The sequence below is a fragment of the Martes martes genome, assembly GCF_963455335.1.
Source record: "Martes martes genome assembly, chromosome: 13".
Lineage (NCBI taxonomy): Eukaryota > Metazoa > Chordata > Mammalia > Carnivora > Mustelidae > Martes > Martes martes.
In genome coordinates this window covers 66700856-66726824 of record NC_137901.1, presented here as the reverse complement: position 1 = coordinate 66726824, position 25969 = coordinate 66700856, and the positions used below count along the sequence as shown (strand labels likewise).

Genomic DNA, 25969 nt, shown 5'->3' with positions numbered 1-25969 from the left:
GAGAACACTGGGCTCTACAGGCATTCTCTGGTAAGTTACTGCAGGTTGGGCTCCTCCTAGTGCATAGACTTTTGCATTACAATGAAGCAGAGGTGGCTATCTTACAAGAGGAAGGAGCTAGGGACCTGATTCCAGAGCCAGGATACACTGGAAAGGGTCTGAGCTCCTTGTGTGGGGTAAGGATTGTGGGGCCTGGTTTTCTTGGAAACAGCATTGGGGATTTCCCTAGCTTGTACATGCACTTACTCTCTCTCTAATAAATAAACAAAGTATTGGGGAAAAAAAGTAGTGAATATAAGGGAGAATGAATGAATGAGTCAATGATGTAGACTAAGCACTCACATAGGCACTCAGATACCTACATCCTTCCTATGGGGGATGGAAGGTGCTTCTCAGCCCTGGTCATCTGTGTATCCATACCTCTCAATAGGTCACAGCATGGTTGCAATGCGACAGAAGGACAACAGACTATCAGGAAACCACATCTGCTCTCCACCTGACCTCATCTGTGTCATTCTGGACACCCCCATCACTGAGGGCACCACCCTCCATCCACCTGACCCTCTGGACCATCCCTCCCTCTCCCACAGCACAGGGTCAAGTCAGTTACCTCCCTGTGTTGCACCTGAGGATACATGATATTTCTCTCTTCCCTGTTTCCTCCATTCTCTGCTTCCTTCAACCCCACTCCTGGTGTCCCCTTCCAGGTCACCCTGTCCCAAGTTCTGTTCTCGACATTCCCACAGAGCTAAATCCCTAATGAACGGCACTGACCAGAAGCACAGCTTCTGATCTCACAGAAAATAGAGGGGGGTCATAGGATGACCCCTGCATTGTTCCTGCTGGACACCCAGGCCCCAGTATCTCCCAACATCTCTGTGTGTCTTGTCAGTCTTGCTCAGGAGGGGCCAATATCCTCATGCTTGGTGTCCTCCTCTGCTAAGGTATGTGTCCCCTCCACAAATTCTTGTTCATGCTCAGCAACCAGAGCCAGCCCACCTCCTCTGAGGCTGTCCTGTAAGGACAGAGTCCTTCTTCTCTCTGTTCCCTGTGTCTTGCCCTCAGATCCACAGAGGTTCACAGGATCTCCTGGGTTAGGACTGCTCATGTACCTCCCACTAGACCCCAGACCATAAAGGAAGCCTTTTCAAGGACAGAACACCAGGACCTCTGTCCTTCCCTGGAGGGTCACTGTCACACGGTGGGAACACATGCATCACAGAAGCAGGTGAAGGAGAGGCTTGCCATCTGTTGAAAAGAAAGACAGATTCTCCCAGAGACCAACAGGAGACAATGTGAGATCCTGTCTGAGGGGTTGCTGTAGGACAGGGTCTCCCAGCATGGCAGCCTTCCACTGACAGGAGGCCCAAGCCTGGGTCCCTAGCTTTCAGTGGGGACAACAAAGGTGTAGCCTCTTTGAGGCTAGATAAGTCCCTGGACCAGGGCCTGTTAGGTGCCAGCAGCTGCTTCCTCCAGGCCCGCCGGGGGAAACTAAAACATCAGAAACTCTCCCTGTCAAAGGGGCACATCTGTAAGTGCACAGGAGGGAGAAGGAGGGTTGGGTCACATTTGGATGAGCAGCCCCTTCTCTGGCCCCTGGAGAGAGAATAAGACAGGCCAAGGACAGCCTAGCCCCAGCTCCGTGACCTAAGAAGGGCTGTGCCACAATGGCCTGGATGCCTGTCCTCCTCATTCTCCTCTGTCACTTGCACAGGTAGGGATAGGCTCTAGTGTAAGATGATGGCCCCACAGCCTGAGTCAGATTCTTCCAGCTCAGCTCATAACCACACACACCTAAACCCTTCATCCTGATGTGTCTGTGTTTGCAGGTTCCCTATCCCAGTCTGAGATGACCCAGCTGCCCTCCCTCTCTGCATCTCTGGGATCATCTGCCAGACTAACCTTGCACCCTGATCAGTGGCTTCAGAGTCAGCAGGTATTACATAAACTGGTACCAGTAGAAGACAGGGAGCCTTCCTGGGTAGCTTCTGCACTACTACTCAGACTCAGATAAGCATCAGGGCTCTGGGGTCCCCAGCTGCTTCTCTGGCTCCAAAGATGCCTCCACCAAAGCAGGGCTTCTGCTTATCTCTGGGCTGCAACCTGAGATGAGGCTGACTAGTACTGTGCTACAGGTCATGGCAGTGGGAGCAGCTATACCTACCTACCCATAGTGTCTCAGACAACAAGGAAGTGAGACAAAATCCCCCAGACCCACAGGCCTTGTCTCTGAGCCTCTTTTTTGTTTTTTAATTAAATTTTTTATTTATTTTCAGCGTAACAGTATTCATTGTTTTTTTCACCACACCCAGTGCTCCATGCAATCTGTGCCCTCCCTAATACCCACCACCTGGTTCCCCCACCCTCCCACCCCGCCCCTTCAAAACCCTCAGGTTGTTTTTCAGAGTCCATAGTCTCTCATGGTTCACTTCCCCTTCCAATTTCCCTCAACTCCCTTCTCCTCTCCATCTACCCTTGTCCTCTATATTATTTGGTATGCTCCACCAATAAGTGAAACCATATGATACTTGACTTTCTCTGTTTGACTTATTTCACTCAGCATAATCTCTTCCAGTCCTGTCCATGTTGCTACAAAAGTTGGGTATTCGTCCTTTCTGATGGAGGCATAATACTCCATAGTGTATATGGACCACATCTTCCTTATCCATTCATCCGTTGAAGGGCATCTTGGTTCTTTCCACAGTTTGGCGACCGTGACCATTGCTGCTATAAACATTGGGGTACAGATGGCCCTTCTTTTCACTACATCTGTATCTTTGGGGTAAATACCCAGCAGTGCAACTGCAGGGTCATAGGGAAGATCTATTTTTAATTTCCTGAGGAATCTCCACACTGTTCTCCAAAGTGGCTGCACCAGTTTGCATTCCCACCAACAGTGTAAGAGGGTTCCCCTTTCTCCACATCCTCTCCAACACACGTTGTTTCCTGTCTTGCTAATTTTGGCCATTCTAACTGGTGTCAGGTGGTATCTCAATGTGGTTTTGATTTGAATCTCCCTGATGGTTAGTGATGATGAACATCTGAGCCTCTTTTATTGAGAAACTTCTTTGGGGTTTCCTATCAGATGTATGCCAGTGGCACTAAGCACAGTGACAGAGACAGATGAGGTGCTGGGACAAAGTCTGGGGTTGTAGGTTCCAAGTGGTGACACATATATTGCGATGGTTAATGCCTTCACTGGTGAAAGCAGTAGAACATATTCCCCAGGGATTTGGACATGAAATGGGGCCCTGCTGGAACTCTGTCCTTTCCTTACACATGGGACTCATGGAGACTCTCAAATGTTAAACATGGATATTAATACTAACATATTTTATTACCTTATAATATATTAATACCAATATGCATTGTGTATAATATTGTATGTTAATACTGATGTATATGTATGTAAATGTTAATATATATTAATGTACATAAATACTAATAAGTATTAGCATCGATGATACATTTTCCTTTGTAAAACACGTAGAACAAAAAAATCAAATCCATCCAGACAACAGCACACACATCATACTGTTTTAGGTGATATATATTTCTTTTATTTTCTTTAAAATTTTATTTTTATGTATTCACTACACCCAGTGTGGGGCTCAAATATAAGATCCTGAGATCAAGAGTCGCAAGCCCCACCAACAAGGCCAGCCAGAAGTCTTTCTACTTGTGTATTTTCAAGACACAGTGTCACCTGAAGCTTATCCCAGGCCCCAGACTCTGCTGTTTGCCTCCAAATGAGAAAGCTAATTGAAGAGATGAACTTTCTAAGGAGCCTCCCCTCCCTAACAGAGAGTTCACTCCAAAGCAGTGTTTGTTTTCCACTGGGAACTGGCAGTGATGCTGGAGTTTGGAGTTTGGAGATCTCTGGGTCAAATATGTAAAAAGCCTAGGCAGCTCAGCTCAAGGGCTCTCACACACTGTGTGGTTGTTGTTGTTTCTCTGTGTTTGTTCTTTCCGTCTCATTTTAGAGTCAAACAAACCATCCCTTTGAGCCAGGTCCTCTCCAAGGGGTAGTAACTTATTTCAAGTAAAATAAGAATATATATATATATGTATATATATATATACACATATAAATATAAAATTTGTATATATATAAATATATAAATATAAAATTTATATATATACACATATATGTATATAAATTTTATATTTTTATTTTATATTTATTTATATTATATTATTTTATTTTAATTATTTATATATATATTTTAATTTTACTATACTTTGCCCCACTTTGCATCAAATATGCAGCTTCTTGCCTCATATGAGCTCTTCTTAAAGCAGGCTTTTAATTTTAAATTAAAATAAAGCAGAGCCTTTACTGTGAGAAAGAGAAATGTTTCATTTTAATTTAGTGGCAAACTTAAATATGCCTAGGAGATATGCCCTCCTTTGAAATTTCCCAGTTCAGTTCAGCAATGCTAGAAGGTGCCATTGTGATTAATTCGGGGGGGAGGATATATTTGCAGTTATTGCCAAAATTCTCATTTAAGTGTGTCTACATCCATAACCATAGAGGGAATTCATGACACAGGGCTACACAACTCAGGTTTAACCAAATGTCCAAAGGACACTAGCTTCCTGTGTGTACCAAGTCAATCTTTGTTATTTCAACATTTGGTTCCAATTTTTTTTTTTAACAATTCATGTCTTCATGGATTTCCAGTGGACAAATGGATTCTACATTTATGTTCTATGTATGTATCATCATGGGAAACTAGCAGGCAAGCTTTATATTTTTGACCATTTTTTCCTGTTCTAATATACATGTAGGAATGTTTCATTCTCTAATGTAAAATCTTTTCATGCATCTCTTTGCAATCAGTGTGTCCTCTTTGATGAAATTTTCCCAGTTAAAAAAATAAGTGGTTTATGTTCTTGTTGTTGAATTTTAGAGTTATTTATATACACTGTGAATGCATTTTGAGATTCAATTTTTTAAAAAAGGAGAATCGCAGGAATAGTCCTTCTATCTGCTAGTCCAGTTGTTTACAGTCATGTGAGAGAAGAGAACCAAGGTTGCCAAACTTCAGGGTGGTCCAAATGCACCCTTGTCCTGTTGATTTTTATTTGAAGGGGAATTAAAGCTTGGATTTAGGAAAGAATCATCAGGAAATTACTATACACAAGACCCAGAGGTCTAGCCGTTAATGTGGAAAATGAAATTCTCATTAAAAATAGGGAAATAGGAAAGAGGATATGCATTGCCCAGTTCTTATAGGAGAAGGAAGAAAAAAGGACGGAGAAGAAAGGGTGGAAGGAAGGAAGGAAGGAAGGAAGGAGGGAGGAAGGGAAAAAAGAAGGAAAGGAAGGAAGAAAAGTGGGAAGGAGTGAAGGAGGGAGGGAGAGAGGGAGGAAGGAAGGAAGAAGGAAGAGAGGAAGGAAGGAAGGAAAAAAGGAAGGAAGGAGTGAAGGAGAAAGAGAGGGAAAGAGTGAGGAAAGGAACTAATTAATGACTAACACAAATATCCCTAATTAATGACTTACACAAATATCTAAAACCCTTCCAGACTGAGGTCACATTCCTGACCTGGTGCTCCATCCCCAGTGACCCCATGTCCTCCTTTTCCCAAGAAAACCATGCAGTCCCTGCTTGTCTGCCCCAGGACCCTTGGGCTGCCCTTGGCCTCTACTGATGGCCTCCAAGCCAGGGAGAGGATGGGGAGGGAAGGAGCTGAAGGGTGGGGGCTTCAGGTCTCTCCTCCTGGATCCCCATGATTGGGAAGAATGAGTGAATCCACACTTGTTTAAAAAGTGCTTCTCTGCATGGGTCCCAGAATGTCTGAGGGACCTCTCCTTGCCTCCTTCCTTTCTCCACAGGACCCTGCCACAAGGGTCTCAGGCACACACTATGCTCTCCTCAGAATAGGTTCTAGGCCAAAGACTTTAAATGCTTCTTTGTATGCATCCACTTCCCTAACCCTCCCGCCCCACCTATGGAAGGTAGGAGGAGAGTGCTTCTCAGACAGGACTACCTGAGAGCCCACTCCTGATGGTTTCAGAGCTGTTGGACATCACAAGTGGATTAAAGGTGGATGTAAATGAGGGGCCACTGTTTCAGGGATGTGGGTAGCAGTGAGAGAGATGGAGGGATAGATTACAAGGTGCAAAGCTCAGGGTTTGGCACTTGCTGGCCTGAATATGTCTCATCCATTTTATCACCATTTTCTGTAAATGTGACAGGCAGAGGACATCAGGGGACTATCCTTCTCTCTCCTCATATACTAAGTGTCTCACCAGGGAGAGGTCTGAACCAACACACACACCAGGCCCCTGATCCACAAGCACTCACCCTCTCATGGGCTCCACCTTCCCACACCTTCTTCTGCACCTGATATGAATTTGTAGATTGTGAGTCCAAGAACCATGCTGGGAACAGTGGGGGCATGGGTCTATGGTCTGGTCAGTTCCTGTGATGACACAGCCCCTCTCTGTCTTCAGTGGTTCTATAGACACCTGCGGCAAATCCCCCATCTCCCAGGGAGAGGACAAGGCCCCCTAAGTAAGAATGCAAAGGAGATGTCAGGATTGCAGATGGGGTCTTCACCCTCATGCCCATTAGAGACACAAAAGGTCAAGACTGAGGCAGCTAAGAGTTAAAATACTTTTTAAGAAATGCACAAGGTGTTCTGATTGCCTGCCCATTCCACAAGGGGCTGGTACCCCTCACTCTGAAAGCCAATGCAGAGCTCTGGAGACACTCATAGGTTCCAGAATGTCAGGAGAAAAATGGATTGACACTTGGAAAACCTAAAACCAGCTGATCCACGAACACTAGATGGTCCGTGAAAGGGAAGAACTGGTGACAATGAAAGCTTGAGTTCCTTGGCTGCCACAATCCTTGGTTCACGCTCCTCAGCAAGCTGGTAGTGTTTGCTCTGGGCATCTGTGGGCCTAAGGGATAACCACCTGCAGATCCTTTAAATACTACTCCAGAGAGAATCCCGCCCACACAACCACGTGCCCTGGTGGTGGAGTATTGACCTCACCAAGGAGGCTGGTTTGTAGGAATAATCTGCACTTAATTTACCCATAAACCTGTCTTTGTAAGTTTGAGTTGAACTGATCTATGTGTTTTTGTTCATTGACTTATTGATAACAAGTACACCCATGTGCTGTGCTGAACAAGCATGCCCTGGAAGGGAAGATGCAAACAGGGGCTCTTTGCCAGGGGTGTGTGCACATAGAATGACTGCTCCTTATGGGTATTACTCTTCTGTGACCAATTATAAACTCTTGTCCCTTTGTGGTTTGTCTTCACCTGCTGTCTTGCTTTGGCCACAAAATGTAATCAGAGGAGACACATGCTCCTTGTAGACAAAGGCATAACAGCCCATGCTCACCCTGCTCCTTGGTCTCCCCTTTTGCTTTGCTGACCTCCATTATTCCAAGGATGTTCCTAATCCAGATGAGCATGGGAGACTCTTGAGCAAATGGAGATGGGCACATCAAAGCAATTTTGATCACATTCGAGGGTTTTCATGACCCTTTAGCTCCTTATGAAGTAGCCAATATGGGAATTCTCTTTACTCACAAGACACTGACAAGGGCATGCATCGTGCTGGGAAATCACAGATGGTCACTGATGGCACCTCTCTGAGCCCAGAGAGTCCAGAGGACGAGTCTGAGGTAGTGGGGATTTGAATTAGGAGGGGATGACATATTTGGGATAAATGCAGCACCTGAACAGAGCATTCATCTCACTGGATGGTCCTTGGGCCTCCAGCCCAAAGCCTGGCTGATGCACAATTGCAGCCACAGTTCTTTGAGAAGGCAAAGAACAAGAGAACCCCAATCCTCAGGGAGAGATGTCTGGTCCCACAAGCAGATGTGCAGCTAAGACCTGAGGTTGGAACAATGGTGAATGGGTGGTGGGATGGGAAGTTCAACATTGTGTTCCTCAGGACCAGTCAGAACAGCAGAGACTGTAAGGTCCTCCTGTCCTAATGTAAGAAATTCCATAATGACAGCAGAGTGGCATCAGCAGGAAAACAGTGTGGGAGTTTCCTTTGTTCTTCTACTTCCAGAAACATCCTTGAAAAAGGATCCACACATGTAAATACTCCCATGATAGCTGATGATTCCAGCTGAGCTATTATAGCACCTGGCTGGAACAGCAAATAAGAAAGGATGCCTTGAAGAGGGAAGTTAAGTATTTCACGTGACACCTGTCACCCTTGCATGAGGTCTAGGGCCCTCCTCAGAGAGAGCACTTCCCCTGGGAGGCAGAGTGACATGAGCATCTGACCTCAATGGGAACCACAGCCTCTACCTGCACTAGGGCCAGTCTGGCTTCCATGGGGCCTGGCTCCCACAGTCTTCAGTTCCCAGCCCACCCCTGTAACCCAACATCTTTGGGTGCCCAAGCATCTTACATAGCCCTAGGTTTCCCAGCATTTCCCACAAAACCAGCCCCCCATGGACTATTGTGAACAGAGGCTGCTGACTGCTGACTGGTCTGAGACAAAAATGGCTACCAGGAGGCCGGGCGCCTAGACTCTATGCCTACATTCTAGCCAGCTGTCCATAGCTGGCTAGCCTCTTGGAGGCAGTGGACAGAAGGACCACATCAGACTCAGGATCTCACCTGTCCAAGCACCAGCCCAAGGACTGAAGCCCCAAGTGACATGAGGTTTCCTGCACATCCAATCTGAGGCTCATCTTAGTGCCAGGCTGACCACCATGGACTTCATCTCTAGAATGCCTCTTATAGAAAGAGGGTGCTGCCCTTACTCAGAATGAAACTGGAATCCGTGGACCTAGCCTCCTACCAGGTTCACCCAAGACTCTCAGCCCACTGTAGCACCAGGCCAGCCCCTGAACACCCAGACATCAGCCCCCACCCAGTGGTCCCCAGCACCTTGTCCCCCACTGTGGACCAAGGATCCAGGTCCCCCAACATGAACCCTGCTCCCTGCCCCTTCATGAAAGAATGTGGGGAAAGACAGGATGTGCTTCCAGCTACTGAGTAAGGAAATCACAAGAAGCAGGTGCCTGAGGGGGCAAATTCTGAGCACATGAGACCCACCCCAGAGCACATAAAGTGCAGTGTATAGGTTAGTTGGGTGACTATCTTCTAACATTTCTCTTAAGACCACAAAAGATCTCAGGGGCGCCTGGGTGGCTCAGTGGGTTAAAACCTCTGCCTTCGGCTCAGGTCATGATCTCAGGGTCCTGGGATCGATCCCTGCATCGGGCTCTCTGCTCATCAGGGGCCTGCTTCCTCCTCTCTCTCTGCCTGCCTCTCTGCCTACTTGTGATCTCTGTCTGTCAAATAAATAAATACACTCTTAAAAAAAAAGAACATAAAAGATCTCCATTTGTTAACAATATGTTACATATCGAGCTCAGGGCTCAACATATGAGCAAGGACATTGCCATTTCAATATTTCGACCCAATCATGTAAGGGCCTTAGCAGGAAAGTTGGGGAGAATAAAACGTAGGTTTGTCCATTAAATAAAAGTTTCCAGGGACAAATGAAAGATGGAGCCAGGAAATAAGGATGTATTAGAACTTCTATTAGAGGGTGCCTGGGTGGCTCAGCGGGTTAAAGCCTCTGCCTTCGGCTCAGGCCATGATCTCAGGGTACTGGGATCAAGCCCCACATCTGGATCTCTGCTCAGCAGGGATCCTGCTTCCTCCTCTTTCTGCCTGCCTGCCTACTTGTGATCTCTGTCTGTCAAATAAACAAATAAAATCTCCAAAAAAAAAAGAACCTCTATTAGAATGTGGCCTAATGTGACCTTCACTGCTGCTAATCTTAGTTAGAATTCATTAGGCTTCATTGATTTGCCATTGGCATAACAAATAAATTAGGTACAAATGGTAGATTAAACAACAAATAAATTGATGTGAGAGTATTTGGAACCCACCGCTTTAATGCACAAGAGATATAACTCTCTGTGAACCAGACCATGGATGTGTGAAGATGCACAGGGACCTGGTGTGATACAGACCAGCAGGACTCTTAGGGTTTGGGGTCAAGCTGAGGTTTGTGCCTTGCGACCAGCAGGGGGTGCTGTGGGACTGCCCTGTGGGCCTTACATAGCTGTTTAGTGAGGACCTTCAATTCACCCAAAGGTCTTGGCCTGGAGGCAGGACCCACCCGCTCTGTCCTGGCAGAGTCCCCTGAACAGGGGCATGTGTGTTATCTCAGCAGCTGCTTCCTCCCAGTGCTCTCCCTAGGGGTGAAGCCACCTCCATCTTCCTTAGTGGAACAGTTTACTTATGAAAGTAAGCATAACCGAAAATTCAATATTCTAATCATTCTTTATTGTGCAATACAGAGATATTAAGTATACTCTCAATGTTGTGGACACCTCAAAACCAGCCATTTCTAGAACTTTTTCATCATCCCAAGTAGTAACTGCACCCAAGAGAGAGATGGGTAACCTGGATATGGCAGAGGAACCAAGGCTCCAGGAGCCCACGCCAATGCAGGAAACAGCAGAGAGGAGAGGGCAGCATCGATGGGGACTCTTGGAAGATATAGCCTGACAAGTGAGAACATTCTTTGGGCTGTGCTTCTCACCCCAGATTGACGATGTGGATGCACTGTGCCCACCATGGCATAGGTATCAATGTATCCATTGCAGCGTGTCCAGTCATGCCAGCTTTGTCTCCCAATGTGTGCCTGAAAATGCCAGTGAGAACACAAGGATCTCATGTGCAGCATCTGTCATATGATGCATGCATGTTTCTATCCAAATCACCTCCAAAATCCATGTCAGTTTCCCTCCAGACCTCCCAAAGGCCCTGTTCCCAGCCCATGTCCTCCCTTGTCGTCAAGGGAAACTTGGATTTCTTCCCAGGCTTTCTGCTCTGTGGCATCAATTTATGTTTCTCTTTCTGGGCCAATGCCATGCTCTTTTCATTTCTGCAGCTTTGCAGTATAATTTGATATCAAGAAGTATGATGCCTCCATCTTTGTTTTTCTGTGTCAAGATTGTTTTGGCAATTTGAGGTTTTTCTGGCTTTATACAAAATTCAGGATATTTCTTTTCTATTTCTATGAGAAAGGTCAATGGGATTCTCATAAGAATTGCATTGAATATATAGATTTAACGTTATTTTTGCTGTGGAGAGCATGGGATTTAGGAATTATATGCAGGCTGTATGTGTGTTATAAGGATGTATCGAGGATGACACACAGGTATGTGGTTCAAAATTTGGATAGATGATGATGGTCCAAATGGTATACGAGATACATGTTTTACTAATAAGGTAAAGAAAGTGAAATTCTGTATTTTTCCTTTTTTTGTGAGATTTATTTTCTTATTTGAAAATTTTTTACTGATCGCCAACTAAGTATCAGCAAGCTCCAGATACTTACTGCTGCAAGGAGGAAACAAAATTGTAAAGATCATGGACACATGTTGAGTTTTCATATGATTCATTATGGAAGACAATGATCAAATGTTTTATGTGAAGTTCAAAGGGAACCATTAAGCTTTTGTAGGAACAAGACATACAGTCCTATGTTAACTGAGAGTTGTTGGATAGATATATCTTCTATTTATCGGCCATTATCAGTGAAGAATGCATTAGATAACATCATTGGGGAAAACATTTGTGTTAATATTTACAACATGAGTAGAACTATGTCTGGCACCTATGAAATATTAGAGAGGGATCTGATGAGCAATTAAAATACAGCTTAGACTGAAGACAGAGTACTTAGGACACCAGGAATTTCTGGATCATGAGACTGAGTGATGTCCTTGAAACTCTCATCCCTATGTCCCCAAATGTATGGTGACATCTGGATAAGCCCTGTGTTTGGTGCAGGAGGACCATTCACTCCTGCTGTCTCCCCTCAGGGCTGGGTGTTCCTGGCAGCATCTTTTTTTTTTTTTTCAGCATAACATCTTGAGAGGGCTGAGTTGTTGACCATCTCCTAAGGGTGCTCTCAGGGGAAAAGCAACAGATGAACCACATGTCACTTCTTTGTAATTCCTGGTCTCTCCTTGAAGAAGTGAAAAATTGGTATTAATGAACTCTGTCCCCTCAAGGCCAAAGCAGAGAGTTATGGGGACTGGTCTGCTAGGTTGGGAAGTGTCTTGACATGAGGGAGAGATTGTCTGACCCCCCCAGCGTCCCCTATAGACCCTGGGAAGGGGTGTGCATGCCCTCTGCATTTCTGCTCCCTGGGTGCTGGATACATCTTTCTCAAGGGTTTAATTACCAGTGGCCCCAACAACACAACTATCTAAGGGGTGGGAGGAACACAGGTCAATTCATGCTGATGAGACCATGTCTCTGAAGACTGAGGTGTGGTGGCACCTGCAACACAGGAAGGAGCCCCCTCCCTCCGTGTGGGGGTGATGGTGAGCCAGGCAGGTTGATGTCCAGAGTGTCCCTTTCTCTACTTAGCTCTGGGCTGTCCCTTCCAGTCAGAGTGGAGTCTGAACTCTGAAACGGCAAGGGTGCTGTGGGCTTTTCCCTTTGGGTCTCTGGGGTGGGGTGAAGCTTCAGCAGGGCACCCAGTCCTGAAGATGTGCCTTGTGCCATCTGCTCTGTGCTCACTGGGGCCCAGGAGAGGTTCCCCAACCCTGCCCCACACTTTGCTGTCCCCACATTCAGGCCCAGGATCCCCAAGGGAGGGAGTGATTTGCATAAAGTTTTCCTTTCTGCTCTTCCAAGAGGGGAGAGGATAAGAGAGGCTTTGGGCAGGCCTCTCACTTGTGGGTTCAGAAGAAGAGCCTGGGGCATCTCCACCATGGCCTGGAGACTTTTCTTCATCACCCTCCTGACTCTCTGCTCAGGTGTCTGGCTGTGAAAAGCACAGGGAATGATTATGAGGACCCATGGGTGGGGATTTCCTTCTTCCTTTTGAGAACACCTTGTGGGTAATAACTTGAGACTGACCTGTGTGTGTCTGCTCTGCTCTGTTGCAGGGTCCTGGGCACAGTCTTCCCTCACACAAGAAGCCTCCTTGTCAGCATCTGTGGGACAGAAGGTCACACTCAACTGCGCTGGAAATAACAACAATGTTGGAGCATATTATGTGGGCTGGTACCAACAGGTTTCTGGTGGTGCCCCCAAAGCGGTTATGCTTGGAACCACCAGGCCCTCAGGGATCCCAGCTCGATTCTCTGGCTCTCATTCTGGGAACAAAGCCTCTCTGATCATCTCGGACCTGCAGCCTGAAGATGAAGCTGATTATTACTGCTCAACCTGGGACAAAGGCATCAACAATTACACAGTGCTGCAGGCCCATGCAGACCTTTGACAAAAATCTGCCCTGGTTTGACAAAAATCTGCCATAGTCACAGGGAGACTGTGCAGGGTCTGAGAGTCTGACTCTCTGATGACAGAACAACTCTAAAGGGTCAGTGACAGTTACTCTCCCTCATGTTGTTGTGGTTCTTGCTGTTGTTTGTAAAAATGAAGCAAAACAAAACTCTTGAGATAATTTTCATGTATAAAGTTCACTCAAAGTGCACAATTCAGTGGTCTTTAGTATATTTACAGAGGTAGACAACCTCTGTTCTGAACTAATTTACTACATTTCCATCACCTGCAGAGAAATCCCAGACCCACCAGCGGTCAGGCCAGTGTCCCCGTACTGCACTCAGCCCTCTGTGGCCCCAGTTACATTCTGTATGCAATGAGTTCTCTACTGTGCACATTTTACAGCGCCTGAATTACAGAACATGTGCCATTATAAGTGCTCCATTCAAAGGTCACGTGGAGCAAGTGCATTGCTGTTGTTATATCAGCATCACCATCTGTAAATATAGGAAACCCTTTACTTTTGTGCTGGTCATGCTTGTGCAGAGGCCATGCTAAGCTTCTTCATGGTTCCAGTTTTAATACCGAGGCTGTACATAACATAATTATTTATCCATAGTGGTCTATAAAGTAATTATGGGTTTCTATGTATTTATTTTTATTTTTTACTGTTTGTTATCTATCTATTCGTCACTTTTTTATTTTTTTTAAATTTCTCCATACTCCATTTTTTTCTAAATTTTTTATTTCTTTTCAGCATAACAGTATTCATTGTTTTTTCACCACACCCAGTGCTCCATGCAATCCGTGCCCTCCCTAATACCCACCACCTGGTTTCCCCAAACCTCCCACCCCCCGCCCCTTCAAAACCCTCAGGTTGTTTTTCAGAGTCCATAGTCTCTCTTGGTTCACCTCCCCTTCCAATTTCCCTCAACTCCCTTCTCCTGTCCATCTCCCCTTGTCCTCCATGTTATTTGTTATACTCTGCAAATAAGTGAAACCATATGATAATTGACTCTCTCTGCTTGACTTATTTCACTCAGCATAATCTCTTTCAGTCCTGTCCATGTTGATACAAAAGTTGGGTATTCATCCTTTCTGATGGAGGCATAATACTCCATAGTGTATATGGATCACATCTTCCTTATCCATTCGTCCATTCAAGGGCATCTTGGTTCTTTCCACAGTTCGGCGACCGTGGCCATTGCTGCTATAAACATTGGGGTACAGATGGCCCTTCTTTTCACTACATCTGTATCTTTGGTGTAAATACCCAGTAGTGCAATTGCAGGGTCATAGCGAAGCTCTATTTTTAATTTCTTGAGGAATCTCCACACTGTTCTCCAACGTGGCTGCACCAACTTGCATCCCCACCAACAGTGGAAGAGGGTTCTTCTTTCTCCACAACCTCTCCAATACACGTTGTTTCCTGTCTTGCTAATTTTGGCCATTCTAACTGGTGTCAGGTGTTATCTCAATGTGGTTTTAATTTGAATCTCCCTGATGGCTAGTGATGATGAACACTTTTTCATGTGTCTGGTAGCCATTTATATGTCTTCATTGGAGAAGTGTCTGTTCATATCTTCTGCCCATTTTTTGATACGATTATCTGTTTTGTGTATGTTGAGTTTGAGAAGTTCTTTATTGATCCTGGATATCAACCTTTTGTCTGTACTGTCATTTGCAAATATTTTCTCCCATTCCATGGGTTGCCTCTTTGTTTTGTTGACTGTTTCTCTTGCTGTGCAGAAGCTTTTGATCTTGATGAAGTCCCAAAAGTTCATTTTCGCTTTTGTTTCCTTTGCCTTTGAAAGATATCTTGAAAGAAGTTGCTGTGGCTGATATCAAAGAGGTTAATGCCTATGTTCTCCTCTAGGATTCACTGCTTCAATCTCGTTACTAGATATTGGTCTATTCAGGTTGCTAGTTTCTTCTTGATTCAGTTTTGGAAGTTTATAGTTGTCCAGGAATGCATCCATTTCATCTAGTTTGTTTAAGATATTGGCATATAACTGTTGATAGTAATTTCTGATGATTGTTTCTATTTCCTTGGTGTTAGTTTTGATCTCTCCCTTTTCATTCATAATTTTATTAATTTAAGTCCTCTTTTCTTTTTTTTTCTTTTTTTTATTTTTTTTCTTTTCTTTTGTACTAATCTTTTTTTTTAATTTTTTATTTATTTTCAGCGTAACAGTATTCATTGTTTTTTCACCACACCCAGTGCTCCATGCAATCTGTGCCCTCCCTAATACCCACCACCTGGTTCCCCCACCCTCCCACCCCGCCCCTTCAAAACCCTCAGGTTGTTTTTCAGAGTCCATAGTCTCTCATGGTTCACCTCCCCTTCCAATTTCCCTCAACTCCCTTCTCCTCTCCATCTACCCTTGTCCTCTATATTATTTGTTATGCTCCACCAATAAGTGAAACCATAGGATACTTGACTTTCTCTGTTTGACTTATTTCACTCAGCATAATCTCTTCCAGTCCTGTCCATGTTGCTACAAAAGTTGGGTATTCGTCCTTTCTGATGGAGGCATAATACTCCACAGTGTATATGGACCACATCTTCCTTATCCATTCATCCGTTGGAGGGCATCTTGGTTCTTTCCACAGTTTGGCGACCGTGGCCATTGCTGCTATAAACATTGGGGTACAGATGGCCCTTCTTTTCACTACATCTGTATCACTGGGGTAAATACCCAGCAATGCAATTGCAGAGTCATAGGGAAGTCCTATTTTTAATATCTTGAGGAATCTCCACACTGTTCTCCAAAGTGGCTGCACCAGTTTGCATTCCCACCAACAGTGTAAGAGGGTTCCCCTTTCTCCACATCCTCTCCAACACATGTTGTTTCCTGTCTTGCTCATTTTGGCCATTCTAACTGGTGTAAGGTGGTATCTCAATGTGGTTTTGATTTGAATCTCCCTGATGGCTAGTGATGATGAACATTTTTTCATGTGTCTGGTAGCCATTTGTATGTCTTCATTGGAGAAGTGTCTGTTCATATCGTCTGCCCATTTTTTAATATGATTATCTGTTTTGTGTGTGTTGAGTTTGAGGAGTTATTTATAGATCCTGGATATCAACCTTTTATCTGTACTGTCATTTGCAAATATCTTCTCCCATTCCGTGGGTTGCCTCTTTGTTTTGATGACTGTTTCTTTTGCTGTGCAGAAGCTTTTTATCTTGATGAAGTCCCAAAAGTTCATCTTTGCCTTTGTTTCCTTCTCCTTTGGAGACATATCTTGAAAGTAGTTGCTGTGGCTGATATCAAAGAGGTTACTCACTATGTTCTCCTCGAGAATTCTGATGGATTCCTGTCTCACGTTGAGGTCTTTGATCCATTTCGAGTTTATCTTTGTGTACGGTGTAAGAGAATGGTCAAGTTTCATTCTTCTACATATAGCTGTCCAGTTTTCCCAGCACCATTTATTGAAGAGACTGTCTTTTTTCCACTGGATATTTTTTCCTGTTTTGTCAAAGATTATTTGACCATAGAGTTGAGGGTCCATATCTGGGCTCTCTACTCTGTTCCACTGGTCCATGTGTCTGTTTTTATGCCAGTACCATGCTGTCTTGGTGATCACAGCTTTGTAGGAAAGCTTGAAATCAGGTAACGTGATGCCACCAGTTTTATTTTTGTTTTTCAACATTTCCTTAGCAATTCGGGGTCTCTTCTGATTCCATACAAATTTTAGTATTATTTGCTCCAGCTCTTTGAAAAATACTGGTGGAATTTTGATTGGAATGGCATTAAAAGTATAGATTGCTCTGGGCAGTATAGACATGTTAACGATGTTTATTCTTCCCATCCAAGAGCATGGAATGGTCTTCCATCTTTTTGTGTCTTCTTCAATTTCTTTTAGGAGTGTTCTGTAGTTCCTCGAGTACAGATCTTTAACCTCTTTGGTTAGGTTTATTCCGAGGTATCTTATGGTTTTTGGTGCTATAGTAAATGGAATCGATTCTCTAGTTTGCCTTTCTGTATTTTCATTGTTAGTGTATAAGAAAGCCTCTGATTTCTGGACATTGACTTTGTATCCTGCTACATTACTGAATTGCTGTATGAGTTCTAGTAGTTTGGAGGTGGAGTCTTTCGGGTTTTCCATATAAAGAATCATGTCATCTGCGAAGAGAGAGAGTTTGACTTCTTCCTTGCCAATTTGGATACCTTTTATTTCTCTTTGTTGTCTGATTGCTGTTGCTAGGACTTCTAATACTATGTTGAACAAGAGTGGTGAGAGTGGGCATCCTTGTCGTGTTCCTGATCTCAATGGGAAGGCTGCAAGCTTTTTCCCATTGAGGATGATATTTGCTGTGGGTTTTTCATAGATAGATTGGATGAAGTTCAGGAATGTTCCCTCTATCCCTATACTTTGAAGCGTTTTAATCAGGAACGGATGCTGGATTTTGTCAAAAGCTTTTTCTGCATCAATGGAGAGGATCATGTGGTTCTTCTCTCTTCTCTTATTGATTTGTTCTATCACATTGATTGATTTGCGAATGTTGAACCATCCTTGTAACCCAGGGATGAATCCCACCTGGTCATGGTGGATAATCTTTTTAATGTGCTGTTGGATCCTGTTTGCTAGGATCTTGTTGAGAATCTTAGCAATCATATTCATCAGTGATATCGGTCTGAAATTCTCCTTTTTGGTAGGGTCTTTGCCTGGTTTGGGGATCAGGGTGATGCTGGCTTCATAAAAAGAGTCTGGAAGTTTTCCTTCTGCTTCAATTTTTTGAAACAGCTTCAGGAGAATAGGTATTATTTCTTCTTTGAAAGTTTGATAGAATTCCCCAGGGAATCCGTCAGGTCCTGGGCTCTTGTTTTTTGGGAGGTTTTTGATCACTGCTTCAATCTCGTTACTAGATATCGGTCTATTCAGGTTGTCAATTTCTTCCTGGTTCAATTTTGGGAGTTTATAGTTTTCCAGGAATGCATCCATTTCATCTAGGTTGCTTAGCTTATTGGCATATAACTGTTGATAATAGCTTCTGATGATTGTTTCTACTTCCTTGGTGTTAGTTGTGATCTCTCCCTTTTCATTCATAATTTTATTAATTTGGGCTTTCTCTCTTTTCTTTTGGATTAGTGTGGCCAATGGTTTATCGATCTTATTGATTCTTTCAAAAAACCAGCTTCTAGTTTCGTTGATACGTTCTACTGTATCTCTGGTTTCTACCTCGTTGATCTCTGCTCTAATCTTGATTATTTCCCTTCTTACGTGTGGAGTTGGTTTGATTTGTTGTTGATTCTCCAGTTCTTTAAGGTGTGGAGACAGCTGATGTATTCTGGATTTTTCAATTTTTTTGAGGGAGGCTTGGATGGCTATGAATTTCCCCCTTAGGACCGCCTTTGCTGTATCCCATAGGTTTTGGAGTGAAGTGTCTTCGTTCTCATTGGTTTCCATAAATTGTTTAAGTTCTTTTTTGATCTCCTGGTTGATCCAAGCATTCTTAAGCAAGGTGGTCTTCAGCTTCCAGGTATTTGAGTTCCTTCTGAACTTTTCCTTGTGATTGAGATCCAGTTTCAAAGCATTGTGATCTGAGAATATGCAGGGAATCATCTCAGTCTTTTGGTATCGGTTGAGCCCTGATTTGTGACCCAGTATGTGGTCTATTCTGGAGAAGGTTCCATGTGCACTTGAGAAGAATGAGTATTCTGTTGTTTTAGGGTGGAATGTTCTGTATATATCTATGAGGTCCATCTGGTCCAATGTGTCATTCAATGCTCTTATTTCTTTATTGATTTTCTGCTTCGATGATCTGTCTATTTCTGAGAGAGGCGTGTTAAGATCTCCTACTATTAATGTATTCATATCAATATGACTCTTTCTCTTGATTAATAGTTTTCTTATGTAATTGGCTGCTCCCATATTGGGGGCATAGATATTTACAATTGTTAGATCATCTTGGTGGATAGTCCCTTTAAGAATGATGTAGTGTCCTTCTGTATCCCTGACTACCGTCTTTAGTTTAAAATCTAATTTATCTGATATGAGAATCGCTACCCCGGCCTTCTTTTGAGGCCCATTGGCGTGAAAGATGCTTCTCCATCCCTTCACTTTCAGTCTGGGTGTATCTTTAGGTTCAAAATGGGTCTCTTGTAGACAACATATGGATGGGTCCTGTCGTTTTATCCAATCTGCAACCCTGTGTCGTTTTATGGGTGCATTTAGGCCATTCACATTGAGAGTGATTATTGAGAGATACGTTTTTATTGACATTGTGTTATCTTTGAAGTCTTTCTTTCTGTCGATTGTCTCTATATTTCTGTTCAATGCTATTCTTAGGATTTTTCCTCTTTTATAGAACCCCCCTTAATATTTCCTGCAGTGTCGGCTTGGTGGTTGCATAGTCTTTCAAGCCTTGCCGGTCTTGGAAACTCTTTATCTCTCCATCCATTTTGAATGTCAGTCTTGCTGGATAAAGTATTCTTGGCTGCATGTTCTTCTCATTTAGTGCCCTGAATATATCTTGCCAGCCCTTTCTGGCTTGCCAGGTCTCTGTGGACAGGTCTGACGTTATTCTGATGGGCTTTCCTCTGTATGTAAGGAGCTTCTTTGTCCTAGCGGCTTTCAAGAGATTGTATCTACAATTATGATTCCTCAATTTTACTATGAGGTGCCTGGATGTTTTTTTTGAATTTATAATCTTGGGGGGGGACCTTTCTACTTCTAGTACATGAACACTTGTTCCATTCGCAAGATTGGGAAAATTTTCATGAAAAATTTGTTCCACTATATCTTCTAGACTTCTTTCTTTCTCCTCCCCTTCAGGGATTCCAATAATTCTGACGTTGGAACGTTTCATGGCATCATTTATTTCCCTGATTCTGTTTTCGTGGCTTCTAAGCTGTTTGTTCCAGGCTTCCTCCTGATCCTTTCTCTCTATTTGGTTGTCCTCCAGATCACTAATTCTATCTTCTGTCTCAGTTACCCTAGCTTTTAGAGAATTTAGATTAGATTGGAACTCATTGAGAGCGTTGTGAACCTCATCCCTGGTGGCCTTCAGCTCTGCCCTAACATTATGAACCTCCTCTCTGGTCGCTTTCAATTCTGCCCTAATCAATTCCTTTTGGTCATCCATGGCTTTCTCCAACCTAGCTATTGCCTGGATAATTGTTAGCCTGAATTCTCTTTCTGACATATTGTCTATGTTGATAGCCGTTAGCTCTGTTGCTGAAGGCCCATCCTCTGTATTTTTCTTCTGTTGGGGATTCCTCCTCCTAGTCATTTTGGTGAGAGATGACTGGACAGATGTAGCTGGATGTATTGACCGTGGTGCAGTCAAGGTGCACCCTGGAACGCTTCTGAGCACTCAGGATTCCCCACCGAAATGAGAGAAAAAAGAAAAGAAAAAGAAAAAAGAGGGAGAGAGAGAGACAGGAAAAAAAGGGAAGATAAAAGTGAAGGTTCAGCCCAAATGGGCCCCAGGGTAAGGTTTATGACGTATACAAACAAAAACAGACAAACAAAAAGACTGATAAAAGTATATGACGAGAGAAAAAATATATATATATAAGCAAAAAAAAGGAGGAGTCTCGTCAAGAAGAACCCCAAGTATAAGATTTATATACTATCCAGACCAACATAAATACACAGAGACACTGGCAGAAGAAAAAGATGGGAGCATGGTTATAGATTCTCGGTGTGGGCGAGGAAGGTTATTTTGATTCTTCCTGGATGTATCTTGATATCTTTGTTAAAGGACTCAACTTTCCTAAGAAAAAGGGGGATTAAAAATTGGTTCACCTATAGGGGTAGCATTGCTTGGAGAAACGGGGTTACCTTGAAGTTTAACTCTATATGAATGTTAGAAAATAAAAATAAAAAAGGAATAAACTGGACTAAACTAAATTAAAATTTTTTTAAAAAATTAAGAAAATAGAAAAGCAAAAGAAAAACACATGTGTATGTATCAAAAAAATTCAGGTTAGAAGTTTATCATGGAATTTGATGTACTGGACATCTCACTGTGATGGTAAATAGGTTAAAAAATTATCTATATAAAAAAAGAAAAAAAACGAACCAGAATAGTGGGAAAGAATTAAAAATAAAAGTTGTATCTATGAAGTAGTGGTGGGTGTTCTCTTGTAGTCTTTTTTTTTTTTTCCTGATTTGTTTTCTGGGGGAGGGGGCTGCCACGTGGGTTTTCAGTCAATGATGTTCCCTGAGTTAAGTCCTCCCGACCCCCTCAAGGGGGTGGGCTCTGAGAAAAACGTTTTTTTTCAGGTTTTTGTTCTCTGGAGGTTTTTATGTTTGTTCACTTCTTTTCTCTCGTCTTGACAGCTTTTGATGGTTTTTGGAGGTTTAGAGGAAAGAAAACTGCACCCCAACCTCCCTCTCAGAGAGAAGCCTCAGTCTGCTCCCCTGCAGGTGCTGCAGCCGCTGGGCCCCTGGCAGAGCAGGTTCTGAGTCACGGTCCCTGGGGACGCAGGATTTCCTGCTTGTACGCAAAACCAAGGCAGCTGTGGCTGTCTGGGCAGCTCCAGACCGCCAGAGAGGTTCCAAGCAGCAATCGCACACTGAGATTTTCCCGCTGGCTGGGGCTGAGAGCTCAGGGCTTGCACGCACCTCTCCCAGGGGATGGTTTGGGGCGTGGCGCCTCCAGCTCTATCGGCTCTATCGCCGCGTGGGTCTATCGCCGCGTGGGTCCCAGAACACCAGGCTGGGCGTTCGTGCACCTCTCTCAGGGGAGGTTGAGGCACGCACGCATCTCCAGTAAGGTGCGCGTTCTGCCGTCTGGTGTGGCTCCCAGCCCCTCACGGGAGCCGGACTCCACCCGTTCTCGGGCACACTGGCGGCTCCGGGACAAAGACCAGGTTTCTCCGCCGCACTCTCCAGCTCAGCGCCAGGGGATGCTGCCCTGGGTCTGGGGACTTAAGCCCCTATCCCTATCCGCCCCGATTCCCACAATTTCCCCGCGCGAGTCTTTGCTCTTTTGAGTGCTTTCAACAAGACTCCAAGTTAATGCTGGTCCCCAGATGCCGGGCACTCTCGTATTGGGGTATTATTTTCCAGTCGGTCGCCTCTGGTGGCTCCCTCCCCCTTTTGTTTATCTTCCGATATCAGTCCGACGTTCCCACTCCACTTTACCTGCCCACTGGCGTCTTCTGGCCCCCGTAGAGATCCAGACGTGTATAATTCTGATCTCAGGCTGATTTCATGGGTGATCGGAGTTCTTTGGTAGGTAATCAGCTCACTTTAGGGTACAGGTTGAAAAGGCGCCTCCTCCTACTTCCCCGCCATCTTGTCTAAGAGTCCCTAAGTCCTCTTTTCTTTTGAATTAGTTTGGCCAATGGTTTATCGATCTCATTGATTCTTTCAGAAGACCAGCTTCTAGTTTTGTTGAAGCATTTTTCTGTATCTCTAGTTTTTATCCCATCAATCTCTGCTCTATTCTTGACTATTTCCCTTATTGTGCATGGGGTTGGCTTAATTTGTTATTGATTCTCCAGTTCTTTAAGGTGTAAAGACAGCTGGTGTGTTCAGGATTTTTCAATTTTTTTGAGGGAGGCTTTGATAGCTATATATTTCCCCCTTAGGACCACCTTTGCTGTACCCCATAGGTTTTGGACCACCATGTCTTCATTCTCATTGGTTTCCATGAATTAAGTTCATCTTTGATTTACTGGTTCATCCAAGCATTCTTAAGCAAGGTGGTCTTTAGCTTCCAGGTCTTTGAATTCCTTCCAAACTTTTCCTTGTGGTTGAACTCCAGTTTCAAAGCATTGTGGTCTGAGAATATGCAGGGAATAATCTTAATCTTTTGGTATTGGTTGAGCCCTGATGTGTGACCCAGTATATTGTATACTCTGGAGAAGTTCCCATGTGCACTTGAGAAAAATGAGTATTCTGTTGTTTTAGGTTGGAATGTTCTGTATAGATCTATGAGGTCCATCTGGTCCAATGTGTCATTCTATGCTATTGTTTCTTTATTGAATTTATGCTTGAATGATCTATTACTGAGAGTGGCATGCTAAGATCCCCTACGATTAATGTATTCATATCAATATGGCTCTTTAGGTTGATTAACAGTTTTCTTATGTAATTAGCTGCTCCCATATTGGGGGCGTAGATATTTACAATTGTTAGATCTTCTTGGTGGATAGTCCCTTTAAGAATTATGTAGTGTCCTTCTGTATCTCTGACTGCAGACTTTAGTTTAAAATATAATTTATCTGATATGAGAATCGCTACCCCATCCTTCTTTTGAGGCCCATTGCCATGAAAGATGCTTCTCCATCCCTTCCCTTTCAGTCTTGGATGTATACTTAGGTTCAAAATGGGTCTCTTGTAGACAACATATAGATTGGCCCTGTCATTTTATCTAATCTGCAACCCTGTGTCATTTTATGGGCACATTTAGGCTCTTCATGTTGAGAGTGGATTATCCCTGGATGTATCTTGATATCTTTGTTAAAGTACTCAACTTTCCTGAGATTAAGTGGGATTAAAACTGGTTTATGTATAGGGGTAGCATTGTTTGTGGAAAGGGGATTACCTTGAAGCTTATCTTTATACGAATATTAAAAAATAATTTTAAAAAAACAAAAGAAAAACACACGTATATGTGTCCCAAATGTTCCAGTTAAAATGTTCTTGCATAATTTGTTGTACTGAACATCTCACTGTGATGGTAAATAGGTTAAAAATTATTTAAAAAGTTGAAAATAATGAAAATAGTGGGAACGAATTAATTAAAAATTAAAGTTGTAATTATGAAGTAGTGGTGGTTGTCCTCTTGTGTTTTTTTTTTTTTTTTTTTTTTTTTTTTTTTTTTTTTAATTTTTTATTTATGTTCAGCGTAACAGTATTCATTGTTTTTTCACCACACCCAGTGCTCCATGCAATCTGTGCCCTCCCTAATACCCACCACCTGGTTCCCCCACCCTCCCACCCCGCCCCTTCAAAACCCTCAGGTTGTTTTTCAGAGTCCATAGTCTCTCATGGTTCACCTCCCCTTCCAATTTCCCTCAACTCCCTTCTCCTCTCCATCTACCCTTGTCCTCTATATTATTTGATATGCTCCACCAATAAGTGAAACCATATGATACTTGACTTTCTCTGTTTGACTTATTTCACTCAGCATAATCTCTTCCAGTCCTGTCCATGTTGCTACAAAAGTTGGGTATTCGTCCTTTCTGATGGAGGCATAATACTCCATAGTGTATATGGACCACATCTTCCTTATCCATTCATCCGTTGAAGGGCATCTTGGTTCTTTCCACAGTTTGGCGACCGTGGCCATTGCTGCTATAAACATTGGGGTACAGATGGCCCTTCTTTTCACTACATCTGTATCTTTGGGGTAAATACCCAGCAGTGCAATTGCAGGGTCATAGGGAAGCTCTATTTTTAATTTCCTGAGGAATCTCCACACTGTTCTCCAAAGTGGCTGCACCAGTTTGCATTCCCACCAACAGTGTAAGAGGGTTCCCCTTTCTCCACATCCTCTCCAACACACGTTGTTTCCTGTCTTGCTAATTTTGGCCATTCTAACTGGTGTAAGGTGGTATCTCAATGTGGTTTTGATTTGAATCTCCCTGATGGCTAGTGATGATGAACATTTTTTCATGTGTCTGGTAGCCATTTGTATGTCTTCATTGGAGAAGTGTCTGTTCATATCTTCTGCCCATTTTTTAATATGATTATCTGTTTTGTGTGTGTTGAGTTTGAGGAGTTCTTTATAGATCCTGGATATCAACCTTTTATCTGTACTGTCATTTGCAAATATCTTCTCCCATTCCGTGGGTTGCCTCTTTGTTTTGATGACTGTTTCTTTTGCTGTGCAGAAGCTTTTTATCTTGATGAAGTCCCAGAAGTTCATCTTTGCCTTTATTTCCTTCACCTTTGGAGACATATCTTGAAAGAAGTTGCTATGGCTGATATCAAAGAGGTTACTCCCTATGTCCACTCTTGTTCAACATAGTATTAGAAGTCCTAGCAACAGCAATCAGACAACAAAGAGAAATAAAAGGTATCCAAATTGGCAAGGAAGAAGTCAAACTCTCTCTCTTCGCAGATGACATGATTCTTTATATGGAAAACCCAAAAGACTCCACCTCCAAACTACTAGAACTCATACAGCAATTCAGTAATGTAGCAGGATACAAAGTCAATGTCCAGAAATCAGTGGCTTTCTTATACACTAACAATGAAAATTCAGAAAGGCAAATTAGAGAATCGATTCCATTTACTATAGCACCAAAAACCATAAGATACCTCGGAATAAACCTAACCAAAGAGGTTAAAGATCTGTACTCGAGGAACTACAGAACACTCCTAAAAGAAATTGAAGAAGACACAAAAAGATGGAAGACCATTCCATGCTCTTGGATGGGAAGAATAAACATCGTTAAAATGTCTATACTGCCCAGAGCAATCTATACTTTTAATGCCATTCCAATCAAAATTCCACCAGTATTTTTCAAAGAGCTGGAGCAAATAATACTAAAATTTGTATGGAATCAGAAGAGACCCCGAATTGCTAAGGAAATGTTGAAAAACAAAAATAAAACTGGTGGCATCACGTTACCTGATTTCAAGCTTTACTACAAAGCTGTGATCACCAAGACAGCATGGTACTGGCATAAAAACAGACACATGGACCAGTGGAACAGAGTAGAGAGCCCAGATATGGACCCTCAACTCTATGGTCAAATAATCTTTGACAAAACAGGAAAAAATATCCAGTGGAAAAAAGACAGTCTC

The 25969-nt window shown here is 43.3% G+C and overlaps 1 protein-coding gene across 3 annotated transcripts in view; it reads left to right on the top strand.

Annotated features, from left to right (window-relative positions):
- LOC308354676 (immunoglobulin lambda-1 light chain-like) overlaps positions 1-25969 on the top strand; it is a gene marked incomplete at its 5' end in the record, with an annotated part of 1188495 nt that overhangs the window by 63139 nt on the left and 1099387 nt on the right. The window contains 2 exons of one of the 3 annotated variants that reach the window (XM_080822267.1): positions 12708-12783; positions 12916-13223. The exons of the other annotated variants lie outside the window; for them this stretch is intronic. Coding sequence (XP_080678393.1) covers positions 12738-12783; positions 12916-13223 — 354 coding nt within the window. Of the gene's footprint in view, positions 1-12707; positions 12784-12915; positions 13224-25969 lie in introns of those variants that run through there. 3 annotated transcript variants of the gene reach the window in all.